The sequence below is a fragment of the Elephantulus edwardii genome, unplaced genomic scaffold, assembly GCF_000299155.1.
Source record: "Elephantulus edwardii isolate Elephantulus edwardi_28Jun2011 unplaced genomic scaffold, EleEdw1.0 scaffold00092, whole genome shotgun sequence".
Taxonomy (NCBI): Eukaryota; Metazoa; Chordata; class Mammalia; order Macroscelidea; family Macroscelididae; genus Elephantulus; species Elephantulus edwardii.
This window is the reverse complement of record NW_006399842.1, coordinates 3,361,612-3,381,775: the sequence shown is the minus strand read 5'-3', so window position 1 is coordinate 3,381,775 and position 20,164 is coordinate 3,361,612. Positions and strand designations below refer to the sequence as shown.

The following is a 20,164-nucleotide window of genomic DNA, read 5'->3' as shown; positions in this document are numbered from 1 at the left end:
AAAGATCTAAAGCTCTGAAACCCTATAGGGAGGTTCTACACTGTCCTGAAGGATCCCTCTGAGTAGGAATTGACTCGTGGGCAGCGTACTTGGTTTTTCCTGTGTTCCCCTTCCCCCCAAGAGCTACAGTGTACCAACCACCTGTTTACAAAGCTGCCCTCCCCAACCAGTCAGAGGGCACCTGGAAGGCAGCAGCAGAACAGTTCCTAGCACAGACCAAATGCTGCCATAAACACGTGCTGAACTGATGGCTAAATAGGTAGCAAAGGAACACACAGTGACTGAGATGAATCTTAAGAGCAGAGATTCCTGGGGCTATTTTGCATAATAGAAGTCAGAGTGAGTCAATGTCTTCCTAGAAGCAAATTGCTCACCCATGTTAAATAAATGAACTCTTGGAGCCATTTGGGTCCCATTTCATCAATCACCTATTCCCCTGCGTTGAATCATGCCCCATTAGAATGAAGTCATTTGGCTCCCTCAGCAAGGCTGAGAAACCAATGGGTCTCCTCTCGCACCAAGTCAGAGGGCCAGGAGGCCCAGAGGCCCCAGGAGGAGTAATGAGAAGCACCTTCTCAGTAAGAACAACCAATATCCCTTTCCCCTGCCCCTCTAACCCCCTCCCACTGCACCCTTCCAACCAAGAAACAAGCTCAAAGATCTCTTATCACAGAAGAGAGGTCAGACTCCATCCACATCTATAGCACAGGGCAGCAGCCCGTGAAGTGATCACCCAGCACCCAGTTCATCATGATTCCTCTGCCTGCCTCCTCTTAGAACAATCTCAAAAACATAAGGGGAGTCCCAAAGAGAGCCCTTTACTTCGTGAGCCCACCCCCAAGTTCACACTAATCACTAAGGTTCTGTCCTCCTCTAGGAATTCAGACACTCAGAGACACCAGAAGTACTAAAGTCACTGGCTCTCAGTCACACTGACTGTGACAGCACCCTCAATCCACTGCTGTAGAGCGCATGGAGCTTCCATGGTTTTCATCTTCCCCAGGGCATCTGTGAGAATATTCCTAATAAACAATCCTTTAGATTGTTCTTTCACTAAACTATGTTTCTATTTCTATAGCTTACAAATCAAAGAAAACACAAGTACATATTTCTAATCCTCTCAGCTAATATGGGGTGGAAGGCGTGTAATTTCCCATTTCACCATTTAGAAAGGTGAGTTTCAGAGAGACTAAGTGGTTTTTCCAAGGTCACAGAGCCAGTAAGTAGTAGAATTGTAATTCAGACACCAAAGTCAGGGAGGGCATTTTCTAATCCACCCTAGTGTCCTTAATGACTTGAAAAAAACACATGCATTGTGCAGATCACAATCTGAAGAGGCAGCAGAAATGTAAAGAAAATGTAATGGATCACTTGTTGGTAATCAAGGCAATTTAGTGGCCTGGCAGATAGATTGAGTCTATTTCAGTAGCTGTGTCACAGTCCTGCCACACAGACATTTATTTTAATACTCAAGAAACTTCAGCAGCAATGTCCTAACCATGTCAATAATCAAGCTATAAATCTCAGGCCGTAGCAAGTTAAATATGGTCAGTGTGTTTAACTCTGTATTCTTCAATTCCCTGATCATCCAGCATTAATCCTCAGGACCACACAATGACCCGAAGGAAAACAGAATGCCCAGAGTCTATGCAGACATCATCCCAGCCTCAAGTTCTTTGTAGAAAGGGTGGAGGATAAATCCTAAATCAACACAAAAGGACCAAAAGTTAGCAGAAGAAATAATTTTCTTTCTACATAGTTGTTGTATACTGTCAAGTCGGAACCGACCCATAGCTGACTCCCTAGCAGGTTTTCGAGGGAGGAGACTGCCCATCCTTCTCCTGCAGAGCAGCTGGTGGATTTGAACTGCGTGCTTTTAGGACTGCAGCACAACACCTTGCCCACTGGGCCACCAGTGCTTCTCTGAGAGAACTATAAACTAAAAAGTATCCTTTTTGAGGGGAAAGAAAAACAAGAACAAATTTGTAAGGCCATAACAATTGGGATTTCTTAAACTGATGCCTAAAAATTGACAATTCTTTAGTGATAATTTCATAGCAGGTTACATTTTGGCCTGCTGACTGAAAGATTCAAATCCAGCATCTACTGTAGGGGAGAAAGATGGGGCAGACTGCTCTGACTAAAATTACCAGCCCTGGAAATCTGGTGGAGGGTCACCAGCAGTCAGAGTCAACAAGACTACAGTGGTTTCTAAGTGATAATTTATAATCTTTTACTCACAATTTACAATGAGTCTTGTAGAGTAGAATTAAGACCTTTCTTCAAATATTTGGTTATTTTGTACAGTAATTGAAACATCATTAGGAAATGAATGTAACTAAAACACCAATAAAGCATATTAATGGGTATTTGAAATACATGTCACCCAGTACAAAAACCTAAAACTGATACAGCACAGATAAAAGTTAATCTAGTGAAATTAAATTTTGAAAACCTCAACCTGTTCAATAAATTTACAAACACATTAGAAGCATTATTACATGACTAAGAGGTGATTTAAAGTAGAAAAGTTTAGATGTTTTTCAAATGAGTAAGGATGTGTCTATCTTAAAAAATTGCTGGGTTGCTAGTTTGTTTCAAAGTAGTACATACATTATTACAGGCTGCATGGACATCTTAACAGGCCAACTAAATAATTATAAGCAAGTTAGAATCATATATGTTCATCCTCTGTGAGTTACTGGACTTAACCAAGGTAACCAAGTAAAATGACACAGCAGGCCCAGCCCAAAAGCTCTTTCTTCTCTCAGCTCAAAGGCTCTTTCCCCAAGTCCATGTTAACACTTTCATTCAAGAGAAATCGGAAAATATTAATCTCCTAATGGGGATGATAGTGAGCAGATACACAGCACAATGGCCAGTCAGCTGTTGCTGTTAGCTGCTATCCACTCAGCCCCTGATTCGTGATGACTCCAAGCACAATGAAACAAAATGCCACCAGGTCCTACTTCACTCCCGTGAGTTATGGGTAGGATCACTGGGACCCATGATCATCAGGTCCTTCTTCCTAGTCCAGCTTGGTGTGAAAGCACTGCTGTTCAACATCATCGTAACACTAGCTGCTAAAATACTGAAATATTTAAATAACCCTCTAGTCAGCACATCTCTACCCACCTGATGTCCTAGGTCCATCTTCCCTGTGAGCCACTTGGGACCTTCTCATAATCCAGTAATTACAGAGTTGATATCTGGTACAAGAGTACAACTCCAAAACCCTGCATTAGCCCTACTACTGTCTGTGTCTGTTCTGCTGGCTGCTTACTATGCTATACTAGCTGTTAATTATTTTGAGAATCACCATTCACAAAACCACAAGTTACAATCTGAGTCATTCATCAGAGAACTAATTTGCATAATAGTTCTCTGTCTTCTGAATATTTAAACTTAACTGAAGTCAGTCAGGTTTGTTTTTAAAAATAAATAAATAAAAAACACAACACACACACACACACACACACACACACACACAATTTGGTCTGCAATTAAAACTCCTTTCTGTTTTCAGTCCTGGTTGTTAATTTGCATAAAATAAAAGCGAGGGGAGAGAAGGAAGTCTCAAAGTAATCTCTATGCATCTCTCACAAATCAGGGTAAGGATTCACGCACTCAACGTTTACTGAGTCAGGCACTGGGCGAGGCAGTGAGATTCAGAGAACATCAGTTGCCTGCCCAAGAGATGCTGTGGTGCTCGATGCTCAAGTGAGGAAAATCAGGAAAGAAGGTCCCACAACATCAACAGAAAGGAAGACAGTGCTGCGATGGAGGGCCATGAAAAATACTATGAACCAGGAAGGAAGCAGAAATGGCACGACTAATGGCTCAAGCAAAGATCACACAAGAGGGGCATCTTTAGGAATGTTCTGGAATTACTACGCAAACAAGAAAAGAACAGGCCTTTCAGACAGCTAGAACTACACACACAAAGACACAGAGAAGTACAGAATATGGCAATTTCAGAAATCGGCAGAAGTTAGCTGTAGTTGAAGATGATGAGGAGATGAACGAAAAAGAGCAGGTAGGATGTGGTGGATAGGAACATTTTCCAAACACTTGAGATTTCCATAGTTCTTGAGAAGTAAGTCTGGCAGAGCAAACGTGACGCCCATCTTTTGACCAGTTGTCACGTCCCAGTTTCATGTGCCATCAAATACCAATGCTCAGCTAAAGAATATTAATCAAGAAAGTAGAAAGACTAAGAAGGACTACCCCTACCTGCTGTAAATGCAGTTATCAGCAAGAAGGTATCTGAAGCTCTCTCTCTAGATCAAAGGAGTTCTCAAATAAGTTTCAGAAAGGAATATGAATACATTCACATGTGAACATCCAATTTCAGTCAAGCTTACCTCAAAGATGATTTTGCTGCCTGGTGACTGGTGAGAAGAGCACTTTTCTGTTATTAAGCCTTCGCTCCTGAACTTGAAATCCTCTGCTGTCATTAGATGACAGTTCTGCTGAATTGCTTCCAAATCTTTTTCATTGAATTTCTACAGAAACAAAACAAATCAGATGGAAGTTTCTATCAAGAAAAATATTACAAAACTGTCCCAAATTCTTTAAGGCAAGACATTTTACTTGCTCATAATACCTGGATGTCTTCTGATATCCACTACTCCAATATATCTGACAATTACAAAACTGTAAATGCAATTGCATTTGTGTATTACTATTACTCAGAGATGGAAGTACAGCACAATGATACCAAGCTTCTTAATTCACAGCCACTGTGACTGCTACCCAGTAAGTGTGTAGGGCAAAGTTTAGGTTCTGACCAGTAGAAATGGTTCCAATTCTAAGGCTACTTCTTGGTCGAGATGTGACCTCTGTTTCTTGCTGTGTTAAATAAGAACAATGATATCTACCATTCGGGCTTCTTTAATACACCTATATATAAAAAATATATATACAATTATATATATAATTGTTGATATATATATCAAAACCCAGCAAACTGTTAATAACATTACAAATCTGAAACATTTTGAACCTTCCTTATCTACAAGAGACATGATTTCCAGAAGAAAATTCAAAAATGCATCTATCACTTTAGGGTCTAGTCATATATTAAAAGCTCCTTCCTGATGAGGCAGTTTCACCTTGACAACAATGAGTTTCTCTGAGTTGTTTTACTTATTTAAGAAGTCCTGGTGGCATGATACTTCATTAAATGAAGTCAGCAATTCAAATCCACCAGATCTCTGCAAAAGATGGGCAGTCTTCTCCAACAAAAACTGGCAACTTCAGAAACCTAACGGAAGGTTAGAATCAACTAAATGGCAGTGGGTTTGTCATATTTGTTCACTAAGTTAACTAAGTACCTAAAATCAAGTTATATATATAGCGATATTAGATGCCACTGTGTTGACTCCAATGGAAGTGGCCTTACAGACAACAAATCAAAACTCTGCCAATTCATAATTTCTGCTGTGATTAAACTCACCATTACAGTCACAGTGTCAATACATGTCATTAAAGGCCTCTTCTCCAATGCCGACCCTCTACTTTACAAAGCACAAAGTCCTTTTTCCTATAGTATGACCCAAAATATGTGAGTCAAAGTCTCACCATCCTTGCTTCTGGCTGTAATTCTTCCAAGACAGATTTGTTTATACGTTTGGTAGTCCATGGGATATTCCCTATTTTCAGCCAACATCAGAATCCAAAGGCGGCAATTCTTTGGTCTTCCTTTTGCATACACAAGAAGCAAATGCAAACACGCAGGCTTGGGAAGGGTATACCGTGATGTTAAGGGTTTATTGTGCAAAATGGCTTTCCTAGCCACTGACTTTGACTTTGCCATGTGGATGGGTGGGAATATGCGGATAGGGTGTGTTAGCCTATCCACAAGGAGACTGGTTACTCTTGTCATTAAATTCAGTGGATCCAGCAGCAGAATTTGAGAAGCTCACCTACGACAAAAGAAGCAGCAGAGAATGCATGTCCTCCTTGAGGATCATAGATCCTTGCACCAGCCAGCACAGCATAGGACAGCAGCAGCTGCTGCAGCAGAGAATCAGAGACCTGACATGCAGCTCACAGAACCAGGACGAGGAGCCTTTGCTCAATTTCACTGGAAGACTGGGAGGAGAGCCGTTACTGTCAGGACCAAAAGTTTTATAATACTGGCCTAAAGCTGCAACGCTGAGGGCTGTGGGGCCTGCAAGCACACTTTGGAAGCTCTCTTGAGTGATTGTGTTCTGCTACCAATGACTACCTTCTGATGTCACTAATAAACCCCATAACTGTGAGCATGGTTCCATGTGTTCTACGAATTACTGCAACAGATGGCAGATCCAGCAGATCAGTAAGATTGTTGCTGGGATTAGTAGAAAGGGATGCAGAAGTGTGGGGGACATGTCTGACCTCGTGGAAATAAGTTTTGTGTTGTGGATGATGATATGATGATGGAGAAAGTTCTCCCCAATGGGGTCAGTAGAGGTCGGAAATGGTTAGCCCCACGTGGCCCCTGGTCCTTTTGCCTACAACTTAGTCTTTAACATGCCATTCTTACTCTTCAGCATTTTAAGTAGGTCCTCTATAACTGATTTGTTCATGACAATATGTTGATTTCTCTACTTTTAAGGTATTGACTAGAGAGCCAAGTAAAAGGAAATCATTGATAACCTCCATCTTTTCTCCATTTATCATGATGCTGTTCATTGGTGAGAATTTTCGCTGTCAATTATGTTGAGGTTTAAATACACATTGAAAGCTGCAGTGTTTAATCTTCAGTAAGGGCTTCAAGTTCTCTTTACTTTTCAGCAAGCAAGATTATGTTATAAGCATAATGCAGGTTGTTGAGTCTTCCTCCAATTCTGATGCTACATTCTTCACAGAGGTCAGCTTCTCAGACTGTATGCTGAGATACATTTAATTTCTCTCTGAACTCTCTTAAAGTACTCAAATATGAAGTAATAGCAGGTAACTGACAACTCCCTTTCCATTTCTTGAAGAAACCCTAACCAAAGTCCTCCCTCTACAACACAAACTTGAGTTCTTCATAAAAGCTGTTCAGTTGTCATCCTGGAATTTCTCTTCATAACATCTCGGGAATTCTTTCTAGAGCCAATGTCTGCCAGTCTCACTTTTACTTGAAGAATTCCTTCATTTGCATGCAATCAAACCTCAGAAGAACCTTGCAAAAAATTGCATTGGGGGCAAACTTTTTAGACATCTAATGTCTGAAAATGCCTTTATTCTGGCTTCACACCAATGACATCCCATCCCAAAAAAGACTGTTACACTTTCCTAACAAATCTGAAAACACTGCTTTTCTTTTTTTCTGGCTTTCAGCATTACCAGAAAACTCCCAAACTACGAAATTTGATGTCATTCTGAGTCTGGGTCCTTTGTCCATGATCTGAATTTTCCACTTCCTCAGAAGCATTTTTAATTCTCCTTTTATTTAACCTTCTGTTCTGGAATTTCATCATGATGTGCCTTGAGATATACAGGTCTTTTTTTTCTCTGAGCTTCCATTTCTCCAAACTGACCTTTCTGATAGCTGAAGCCCAAATGATACAAAGCAAGTCCTGAACACAAGAAACAGAGAGTATAACCTTATTTTTATATAAATGTTCTTGCAAGAAAAAATTTATTGGATGGAAAAAAAGTGTTAACACATGTTAAATCAAGATTTAAATATAAAAGAAAACAAAACATATGGTACCATAAGCAACAAGTCCTTCTGATTGACACTTTCTGTTAGTCGTTGGATCGTTTGCTCTTGGCTGTGCAACTTCTTATTATTTTCACTCAAAAGACTCTTATAACGATTCTCCACTGCCCTCTCTCTTTCATTCATTCTGTCACATAATTTCTCAACTTGGTTTGTAAGGTCCTATCAACAGAAGGAGGAAAGGCATTTTATTTGACAAAACTTTCAAAACAACAAGCCTCAACCTATTTGGCAGGTCATAGAATGTCTATAGGAGAATAAGCTAATTGACATTGTTTAACAAGTGCATACTTTCTTCTCATTAAAGTCTTAAGGAAACCAACTTTAAGAACAGTCAGAGGTTTGAAAACAGAAACCCCTGACCCTTATATACAGATAATATATGACAGCATAATTTACAATACAAAAAAAAGGAAGAGACCAGATATTCAACAAGAGGAACATTATTTTCAAAGACAGCATAATATGCAAAAAAGCATTATTATTATTATTATTATTATTATTATTATTATTAAAAACAAGCCAGGATACCAAATTATATATGTAATTGGATGCTGACAGTTTTCTGTTTTTATAAAATGTTGTTAAGATTACAAAGAAACACATCAAAATAATAACAGTATATCTGAATAAAGATTATGGATGGTTTTCCAGTTGACACTTTACTTGAAAAAATCAAATTTTTCTGCATTTCCAAAACCTCTAAATAAGTCTTACTTTCATAATCAGAAAAAATAATTATCTTAAATAATATCATTTACAAGGCATTTATAATAACATGGAAAATGATAATGGGGAAAAAGAAACAGCATCAAGTGTGATTTTGACTACCTTAAAATATGTAGTATTCATAATATAAGGACCACTTGTAACAGCAAAAGGCTGGAAACAATCCAAATGTCCCCAAAAGAGGAATAATCTGTAACACATTCTCACCATGGAGTACTCTCATGGTATAAAAGAAAAATATCTTACTCAACAAATATATTGCCCTAAAGAAATCTTAAAGGAGCATGGTGGCACAGTAGGTGAGGGCCCAGCAACTAAACCCAAGGGTTTAAACCCACAGTCAGCCAAAGAAGAAAGATGTGGCAGTGTTGCTTCCATAAAGATTTACAGCCTTGGGAACCCTTTAGGGCAGCTCTCCATCTTACATGGTCACTATGAGTCAGAATTGATTAGACCACAAGGGGTTGGCTCAGATTTTCTAAAAGTAAACTTCAGAAACAATTGTTAGAGACAGAGAACCCAAGAGAAAAAAGTATGTATTTCATACTACCATTTATTTAACCATAAAATAGATGTATGCCTAAAGGTGGTAAGACAGAGTGATGTATCATAGATCAAAAGTAATTATTTATATAAAATTCAATATATAGAAATGATTGTATAAAACAAAATGTCCAGGAATAAAACAATGCACACAAATTATTCTATAAATATGAATGACTCTATAAAACATAAGGTAAATGAAACACGGTGCATATGAACAATTGTATGCAAACTAATTTGAAAAAATATATGGTTGCCTAGAGCAAACAGGTAAAAGGGACAAAGACAGGTAAGATCTAATTTTAAAGATGTGACTTTGAATTCACTTGAATGTTAATATAATGAAAAAGTAGATAAAAATAATTTTTTAAATGAATAAAAAGTAAAGCCATATGTATCTAACTAAGGATCAAGATAATTGGTTACTCAAACAGAAAGGGATTATTTCAAAACTTTAAAGGAGAGTAATTTGTACAATTTAATGGAATAGTTTCCTCAGGAGAAAAAAGACTACCATAAAAATCTTTTCCGTAATCACACTGTAAATCTGATTAACGATAATCACAAACTAAAATAAGGACCCCAGAGTTGACAAGATATCAACTGACATGTTTCAACAAAGAAATGCAGTCCTGGACTTACCTGTGCTCACCCATCTGTGCCAGGAAATTTGAGAGACAGCTATCCTGGCCAACTGACAGGAAGAGATTCCTATTTGTCCCCATTACCAAGAAAGGTGATGCAACAGTATGTGGAAATTATAGAACAGTATGATTAATATCACATGCAAGTTAAATTTTGCTGAAGAGGATCCAAAATTGAATGGAATGCTACATCAACTGCTCAAAGTTCAAGGTGGATTTAGAAGAGGCCATGGCACCAAGGATATCATTGCTGAAGTCAGATGGATCCTGGCTGAAAGTAGAGACTATAAGAAGGATATCTAAGGGAGCTCTGGTGGCCTAGTGGCAAGAAACTGTACTGCAATCCCAGAGGTGAGTGGTTCAAATCCACCAGATGCTCTGCTGGAGAAGCAAGGGCAATCTTCTTCCGTACCAGTCAGATCTGATTTGATGGTATACACACAAAATAATAAAATTAAATTTAAAAAAAAAGAAGAAGGATATCTATCTGTCCTTTATTGACTATGCAAAGACATGTAACTGTGTGTATCATAACAAATTATAGTTAACATTGAGAAGGATGGGAATCCCAGAACACTTAGTTATGCTCCTGAGAAACCTATACCAAGACTAAGAGGCAACTGTGCAAACAGAACAAGGGAACACTGCATCGTTTAAAATCAAGAAAGGCATGATCAAAGCTGTATCCTTTCTCCATACTTGTTCAATTTGTTTGCTGAGGAAATCATTCAAGAAGTTGGACTTTATGAAGAACATAACACCAGGAATGTAGGAAGACTTATGAACAAACTACATTATGTAGGTAACACAATCTTGCTGCTGAAAATTAAGATGACTTAAAACACTTGCTGCAGAAGATCCTTGATCTTCAATATGGATTTGGATTACACCTCAACATGAAGAAAACAAAAATCCTCACCACTGGGCCACTAAGCAACATCATGGTAAGGGAAGAAAAGACTAACACTGTCAACAAATTAAACAAAATCCTTGCTAACAGCAGAAGACTTGTTGCTTTGAGAAAAATCTAATGTCAAGGACCTCTCAAAAGTGCTAAGGAGCAATGATAACAGTTTAAGAATTAAGATGCACTTGATTCAAACCACTGTCTTTTCAATTACTTGCTATGCATCTGAAAGTTGGACAACGAATAAGGAGGACAAAAGAAGAATTGATGTCTTTGAGTTGTCGATTAGAGGAAAGTACTACATATCCTATGAGCAGCCTAGAGAACAAATAAGAGTATGTCTTGGAAAAAGTGCTTATTGGAGGTAAGGATGGTGAAAAGCCTCATCTTACACATTTTGAACATGTTGTTAGTACGTGCCACTTCCTGGAAAAGGATATCATGTTTGGAAAGGTGGAGGGTCAGCACAAGAGAGGAAATCCTCCAACAGGTAGACTGACATAATGACCGTAACAATGGGCTCAAGTGCATCAGAGTTGACAGGGATGGAGCAGAATAGTGCAATATTCAGATCTGCTTGTTCATAGGGTCACTATGAGTCATACTTGACAGGACAGCACCTACGAACATCAACAACACTGATATTGTTGTTCAAAACCTCTGCATATAGAGACATTATCACCAATGTCAACTGGATGTTGGCATAAAGCAAAGAGTAATAGAGGAATGTCTATCTGTGTTTCATTGACTATGCAAAGGCATTTGATAGTGTAGATCACAATAAATTGTGGCTAACATTAAGGAGAATGGGAATCCCAGAACACTTGATTGTACTTATGTAAAACCTATACTCAAACCAGGAAGCAGTCCTCAGAACAGAGCAATGAAACACTGCATGGTTCAAAACTAGGAAAGGAGTGTGTCAGGAATGTAGCCTTTCTCCATAACTTTTCACTCTATTCAAAACAAATCATAAAGATCACTAGGAAAAACCTAGAATTAGTGTGTGCCATTTGGAATCTAGATTGTTGTTGCTGAGTACCGTAGATTCAAAACTGACCTATAGCTGAAATAGTTAATCAGACTTAAGGAGACTGCCCATCTTTTTCCCGTATTGAAGCTGGTGGCCTCAAACCACATGCCTTTAGGATTGCAGCCAGCTTCTTGTCACTAGGCCACCAGAGCTCCCTAGAATCTAGATTATAGGTTCTAAACACCATTTGTCAATTCAGAGAAGTACAATTCCTTAGAGCAGTGGTTATCAAAATACAGATCATGGAGCAGCAGTACCACAGAGCTAGGAAATACGTGTATTAATACATACTTACACATCTATATTTCTGTATCCAACTGTATGTGTGTGTAAAAGTTATGAATTCTGAGCTCTGTGCACTGAGAAGGCTTAAAGGCATTGATCTTCCAGTATTAATGAGCACACCTATCATTCAGATCTCCGTTTCTATATGGCATTCTCCAATAAGAGAAATCAAGGATCACCCTCCCCCTCCTCTTTCTCTTGGCCTTGGATCAGGTGGCAGCCAGGTTCTATCGCTCAGCTATGGCTAAAATCAAGGCTCAGGACCTTCGCGGCAAGAAGAAGGAGGAGCTGTTAAAACAGCTGGACGATCTGAAGGTGGAGCTTTCCCAGCTGCGTGTCGCCAAAGTGACAGGCGGTGCGGCTTCTAAGCTCTCCAAAATCCAAGTTGTCCGAAAATCCATGGCCCATGTTCTCACTGTTATTAACCAGACTCAGAAGGAGAACCTCAGAAAATACTATAAGGGCAAGAAGTACAAACCCCTGGATCTGCGGCCCAAGAAAATACATGCCATGCGCCGAAGGCTCAACAAGCATGAGGAGAACCTGAAGACCAAGAAGCAGCAGCGAAAAGAGCACCTGTACCCACTGTGGAAATATGCAGTCAAGGCCTGAACTTGTTAAATAAATAAAACACAAAACTAAAAAAAAAAAAAAAATGAAATCAAGGATCTTTGGAGAAATGGTCAACTCCAGAGCTTGGACAAGATGAGCCCAGCATATCTTATGATCCTAGAAAGTCAAGTGGTGCTCAAAAAAATGGTAGGGCATTTTGAAAGGTCACAATCAATTTGAAGGAGATTCTCCGTATCTATTTAAGCAGCATTTAAGAGGCTAGATTTTATGTAAAAAAAAAAAGTGACATCAGAATTGGAGGAGGCTAACCAACAGTCCGCAGTATACAGATGACATAACTTTGTTCACTAAATGTGAAAAGACCTGAAGTGCTTATTGCAGAAGGTCAAAGATTACAACCTTCAATATGGATTACATCACAACATTAAAAACAAAAACAAAACAAAAAAAACCACACCAAAAATCTTGACCACTGAGCCAATAGGCAACATCAGGATAGAAGGTGAGAAGACTGAAGTGGTTAATGATTTCATCTTGCTTGGCTCTACAATCAACACCTTTTGTAACAGCAGTCAAGAAATCAAAAGATGTGTTCTGATGGGGAAATGTGCTGTCAGGGACAAGAGCAGCAATGTTAGTTTAAAGACTAAGGTCTTTTTAACCATGGTGGCCTAGTGGTAAGAATCTGCACTACAATCTCAAAGGCACATTGTTTGAATCCACTAGTAGCTCCACAGGAGAAGGATGGTCAGTCTCCTCCAGTGCGATTTACTTGTCTCTGAAAACCCACTGGTGGGTCAACTATGGGCTAGTTTCAACTCGAAGGTACACAACATGCACCTGAGAAGTGGAAAACGAGTAAGGAAGACAGAAGAATCAATACCTTTGAGCTGTAGTGTTGGAGAAGAATACTAAATAGTCTATGGATTGCTAAAAAAAAAAAAAGACTATTTCTTAGAGAAGGTATAGCCAGGATGCTCTTTGGAGGGAAGGATGAGGAAACTCCATCTCACATACTTTGGGTATGTTTCTAAGAGAGATCAGTCCTTAGGAAACAATGCTTGAAATGGTAAAGGGTCAATTCATTGGCACCTAACAACAAGAAATAGCTAAATCTAAGGGAGCTCTGGTGGCCTAATGGGAGGAAGCTGCACTGCAATCCTGAAGGCACATAGTTTGAGGCTACCAGCCTCTCCGCAGAATGGGCAAACTCCTCCCGTGCAATTAACTGCCTCTGAAAACCCACTGGAGGGTCAGCTATGGGTCAATACCGAACCAACAGTAAACAAGAACAAGATAGCTTGAGCAATACAATAAATTAGAGTAATAACTTACACACTATAGAGTAAAACAAATATCCATAATCCCATACTGATATAAACAAATAACTGAATAAACAAACAAATGCAGAAGGAACAGAGCTCCTTTATAGTGGAATTCTATTAAATGTGGAAGAAATTAAACAGTACAGTAACTGTTACAGGTATGAATTAGCATTGGATGCTAAAATTATTGAGTCAAAGTATGATGAGAAATGAGCTATTAATCTCAGAATATCTCTCCCCCCGCTCCGAAGATATTAGTTACAAAGGAAAAAAAGAGTTAACATTGTAATGGAGAAATTCAGTAGGCTCTTCATTAACCAAATAATCAACATTCACACCACTGGTCACAGGATATGCTGACATAAAGTACTTCAAACAGGAGGAACTTTCTGTGCTATTCTTGCAAAAAATTGTATAACTTTAATCATGAAACAAACATGAGCCAAGCCAAAATTGACTGCTATTTCACAAAATAACTGACCAATATTCTTCAAGAGTCACAGTCTTGAAAGATAAAGACTGAACAACTGACTGACACTGAACAAGAAGACTAGGGAGACATGACAATTAAATAAAGAGTGGATTATCAAATGGAACCTGGAAAAAAAAACACCACACACCTTGATTTTGGAAAACTGGCAGAATTCAAACATTAAAGATTACTTAACAATACTGCATCGATGCTAATTTCTTGGTCCAAACAATCCCACTGCCTTCAAGTCAAAATTAAGCATTGCTGACCCTCCAGCCAGTGTTCCGAGGCTGTAAATCACATGGAAAACATTGCTATTATTCTCTCCAATGGGCTACTAGGGGATTTGAACTGACAAAGAGACATCACCTTTATAGCAGCTCTATTCCCTCAGACTACACCCCCAGAGATCTACTATGTTGTTGTTGTTGTTGTTATGTGCCGTCGAGTCGCTTGCGACTCATAGTGATCCTATGTACAACAGCCCTAAACTCTGCTCTGTGCCAATCATTCTGTATCTGTTCTGTTGTACACAGGGTTTTCAGAGGCCTGCTGAGATCTACTAAAGTCACGGAAAATGTTACCATTACAGGAAGGTGAGAGAATGTGCAAGGTTTTCAGAAGCAGAGCATTCCTATGAAAGTATTTGTTAAGTGAAAATGACACGCAGCAAAGAAGCAATTACCATTCATGTATATGGGAAACACATTTGATCATTCACCAAATAAAAAAAAGAACCTATTAAATGACACACAATTCCTAAAATAACATTACCATGTTGTTGTTGGATGCTGTCGAGTCACCTGTAACTCATAGAGAACCTATGTACAACACCCATAAACCCTTCTCTATCCCTTGCCAATCTTATTGTCTCTGACATGCCTATCCCCATTATCCCAGTTACTGAATCAATCCATCTCATCAAGGGTCGTCTTCTCCTGCACTGTCCCTCCACCATCGCAAGCACGATGTCCCTCTCCAAGGACTGATCCTGCCTTGCAACATGTCCAAAGTATGTCAGACAAAGCTTCAGAATCCTTGCCTCTAATGAGCAGCCGGCTTCACCCTCTCCAGGACAAACTTGTTTGTTCTACTAGAAGTCCATGGTATACTCAATACTCCTCTCCAGCACCACAGCTCAAAGGCATCAACTTTCCTCCTATCATCCCCAGTCACTATCCAGCTCTCTGATGGATAGTAAGTAAATGCAAAGACCATGTCCTTTATCAGGCACACCTTAGTGTCCAGACTGACATCGTTCTTCTTCAGTACCTTGGAGAGGTCTCTGACAGCCAACTTTCCCAAAATAATTCATCTTTTAATTTCTTGGCTGCTGGTACCATGAGTGTTGATTAAAGAGCGAAGAAAACTGTAGCTGTCAACAATCTATTACCCTTCACCATCTATCATGATGCTGCCAATCGCTCCGTGATGAGAATCTTTGTTTCCTTGATGTTGAGTTTCAATCTATATTGAAGGCTGCAGTCTTTGACCTTCTGTAGGAAGCGCTTCAAGTCCTCTTCAGTTTCAGCAAGCAGGGTTATGTCATCTGCATAAAACAGATTGTTGATGAGTCTACCTCCAATCCTGATGCCACACTTCTCCTCATAGAGCCCAGCCTCCTGGACAATCTATTCCTCACACAGATTGGAAAGATATGGAGATAGGACACATACTTGATGCATTGTGGTGGTGGTGGTGGTGGTGTTATGTGCCATCAAGCTGCTTGCGACTCATAGCGACCCTATGTACAACAGCCCTAAACCCTGCTCTATCCTGTGCGAATCACACTGCCTCTGACACACCCATCCCGATTACCCCACTCACTGAACAAAGCCACCTCATAGAGGGTCTTCCCCTCCTGTGCTGTCCCTCCACCCTCCCAAGCATGATGTCCCTCACCAAGGACATGTCCCTCCTTACAACATATCCAAAGTATGTCAGACGAAGCCCCAGAATCCTTGCCTCCAAGGAGTAGCCTGGTTTAACCCTCTCCAGGATGAATCTGTTTGTCTTCTTGGCAGTCCAGGGTAAATTCAATACTCTTCTCCAGCACCACAGCTCAAAGGCATCAATTCTCCTTCAGTCCTCCCTAGTCACTGTCCAACTCTCTGATGCATAACAAGTGATTGCAAAGACCATGGCCTGTATCAGACGCACCTTAGTCTCCAGAGAAACACCGTTGCTCTTGAGTATTTTAGAGAGGTTCCTAATAGCAGACTTTCCCATTGCAATACGTTTTTTTATTTCCTGGCTGCTGGTGCCAAGAGTGTTGACCGTGGAGCCGAGCAAACCGAAGCTGTGAACAATCTCAATCTCTTCGCCATCCATCCTGATGCTGCCAATTGGTCCAGTGGTGAGAATCTTTGTCTTCTTGACATTGAGCCTCATTCCATACTGAAGGCTGCAATCCTTGACCCTTCGCAGCAAGTGCATGAGGTCCTCCTCAGTTTCAGCAAGCAGGGTTGTATCATCTGCATAACGCAGATTGTTAATAGATCTTCCACCAATCCTGACACCACAATTCTCCTCAGAGAGTCCACCCTCCCAGATAATCTGCTCTGCATATAGGTTGAAAAGGTATGGAGACAGGACACATCCCTGGCGTACACCCTTCCCAATTTTGAACCATGCAGTGTTAACCTGCTCTGTTCTGACTACTGCCTCTTGGTCCAAGTATAGGTTTCGCATTAGCACGATTAAATGTTCTGGGATTCCCATTCTTCTCAGAGTCAGCCACAGTTTGTTATGATCCATGCAGTCAAATGCCTTTGCATAATCAATGAAACACAGATAGACATTCCTCTGGTATTCCCTGCTTTCAGCTAAGATCCATCTAACATCAGCTACAATATCCCTAGTACCACGACCCCTTCTAAGCCCAGCCTGGACTTCTGGTAGTTCTCTGCTGATGTGCTGTTCCAGTTGTTTTTGGATAATCTTCAGTAGAATCTTGCTTGCATGTGAAATCAATGATACTGTTCTGTGGTTTCCACACTCAGTTGGGTCACCCTTCTTTGGAATGGAAACAAATATAGATCTCTTCCAGTCAGTTGGCCAAGTGGTTGTTCTCCAGATTTCTTGGCACAACTTGGTGAGCACATGCAGGGCAGCATCTTTTAGCTGAAATATGTCAACTGGTATACCATCTATTCCTGGGGGCTTAATTTTTGCTATTTCCTTCAAAGCAGCTTGAACTTCTTCCTTCATCACCATAGGCTCTTGCTCAAATGTTATTTCATTAAATTCTTCTGTATCTGCCAATTCCTTTCGATGCATACCCTTCCTAATTTTGAACCATGCAGTGCTTCCTTGCTCTGTTCTGACGACTACCTCTTGATCCAAGTATGTTGTTGTTATGTGCCATTGAGTTACTTGCCAGTCACAGAGACCCTAGGTACAACAGCCCTAAACTTTGCTCTGTCCTGAGGCAATCTCACTATCTCTGACACACCCACCCTGATAACCCCAGTCACTGAATCAATTCACCTCATAGAGGGTCTTCCCCTCCTGTGCTGTCCCTCCACCTTCCCAAGCATGATGTCCCTCTCCAAGGACTGGTCCCTCCTTGCAACATGTCCAAATATGTCCAAGTATAGGTTTTGCATAAGCACAATCAAGTGTTCTTAGATTCCCATTCTTCTCAGAGTCAGCCACAGTTTGTTGTGATCCACACAGCCAAATGCCTTTGCATAGTCAATGAAACACAGACATTCCTCTGGTACTCTCTGCTTTCAGCCAAGATCCATCTGACATTAGCTATACTATCTCTAGTAAAATGTTCAAAAACACAGTTCAAGTTACAGCAGCTTGATGCTAACTGCTGTTTCTGGGGAAGCTGTTGCCAATGTAATACCTGTCAGGGTGCACTCCACCTCTTTCACAGCTCACTACAAAACAAACTCTAAACTCTAGTTGACTTTCCGTTTGGCCTTTTTTCATAAAAGCAAAAATCCTTTTCAGATTTATTTTGGTTAACAAAAATAAGTACTAAAGAACAGCTTTGGACAGTGAGGGATACCTGTATGGGAACTCAGAACTGGTTTTGCAATTTTCCTATGTCTAGAATTATTTTTTTTTTAAATAATTAAAAGTCATTTACCAACGCAACATACAGACTGTCTGGGTTATGATTTCAATAAACTAACTCTAAGTTTTATTTTTTTAATGAGATAATTAGAAAAATCTAGACATTAATCAGATATCTGAAAATTTTAAAAAATCATTTATCTTTTAGATATGATAATTTTTTTAAAAAAACATTCTGCAATGATGCGAGATTTGCTGAAAATCACTGTGAAACAAGGAACTGGAGAAGGTATAGATGAAAAAGGTAACAAGTACAGAGAGTTCCAATCTCTCATTCTCATTCTTTTTGGAAATACTTGCAAATTTCTCTAATATGCTGGTTTTTAAAGGACAATAATGAAAAATCTGACAGAAACACATTATTGTGGATGATTTTTATAAAAATTATGGTCTTTTTTCTCTGCTTTTAATTTTTTCATACTGCATATATTAGAAAGGCTACATTCATATATAAAGAAAAAAACTTTACAAATTAAATGTGAATTTTTTTTTCTTAGGCAAACAGATGGTGATACGATTATTCTAAACCTTTAATCCAAAACAACTGGACCAAGAAACTATCATGAATTGTAAATGTCAGTAAATAGAAATTCAGTTCTGGAGGGGAAATGAGTGTTTTTGTTTGTTTTTTTTTTTTATAAAACAAAACTAAGGCAACAATAACTGAATTCTAAAATTAGAGACTAAGTATATTCTCATACAACACAACCAGGCCAACAAACGAAACCATTTCCAATTTGCAGAGGGTCCTTTTAGTTCTTGTCTATCTACAGCCACAATTTTTATGCTATTCTAACTTTGGCTTAAGCATTTTCCACACTTTTCATTTGTGCAATTACACCACATCCTACCAATTAAGGGATGATGACAGCAAAAGAACAATTATAAAAAGCTTAAGAGTATAAAGTCAAGAGAATGGTTATTACAAAGAAAGGAGATGACACAGGTCTCTACAGCTGCTTTAATTGAGTTTCCAACTTGGTTCGCTCACCCCTGTAGCGCAAGGGGGAGGCAAGATATGGTCACTAGGGAGTACTTAGTAAGAGGTACCACATGATCTTCCAATTTATCAATATTAATAAGTATATAATTAACTTACCTATATGCTCACTGTCTCTAATCACTTGCTCTTACAGATAACACAGCAAAGAATAGTTCTGTGCCTCAAATTTTTTCCCTAACTTTTCATTTATTTTCTCAGTGTAAGTAAGAGTGCCATGGATATGCATGTTTTAAGGATTCTCTCTATAAAGTGACAAACTCTCTTTCAAGAGAGTGGCAGTATAAAGTGCCACTAGGAAAGCATAAATTTTGTCTCACCACATCCTCTCCAGCATCGATATTTCCTTAAATGTTTGCTACTTTAATTGGTAATGAAATGGCTCTTCACAAGTGTTTGAATTTGCATTTCTTTAATTGCTAACCATATTTGACTACTGTTTGGATTTCCCCTCGTGTAAATTGCCTTTCTTAGCTGTAAAAGAAAATATTTTCAAGAACAGTTTTAATGAAAAGAATAACCTAAGATGTACATATACAAACTTAACACACAAACTGATTTTTTTTCTCTATCAGAAAGCCTACCTGGGTAAAGTCAATTCATCTCACTAATATGATCAGAAGGTGGTGTGGTCCATGGGGAGGTTTGTTAAGCCAAAAGCACTGTGGCAGTGCAAACGCACCAAAAGCTCCTTGGAAGGAAGATAAGCAATTTCTTTATGTGCTGTTTACAACCTCAGAGACAGGCTGGAAGGTGAGGTATGAGTCTGCGCCAACTTAACAGAAAGAGTTTGAGTTTTCTGAATGTTATTGGAAAATAAGTCTGAGGGGGCACTTCATTGTTTTTTTGTCTTTCTGACTGAGCTGCT

General features: G+C 39.3%; 1 protein-coding gene across 1 annotated transcript in view; it reads right to left on the bottom strand.

Moving 5' to 3' along the window:
• Positions 1–20,164, bottom strand: part of CDK5RAP2 (CDK5 regulatory subunit associated protein 2) — a 252,415-nt gene that overhangs the window by 127,217 nt on the left and 105,034 nt on the right. Inside the window, exons 13-14 of the mRNA XM_006890751.1 lie at positions 7,688–7,858; positions 4,365–4,505 (exon numbers count right to left, since the gene is read on the bottom strand). Of these exons, the coding sequence (XP_006890813.1) occupies positions 4,365–4,505; positions 7,688–7,858 (312 nt within the window). The remainder of the gene's footprint in view (positions 1–4,364; positions 4,506–7,687; positions 7,859–20,164) is intronic.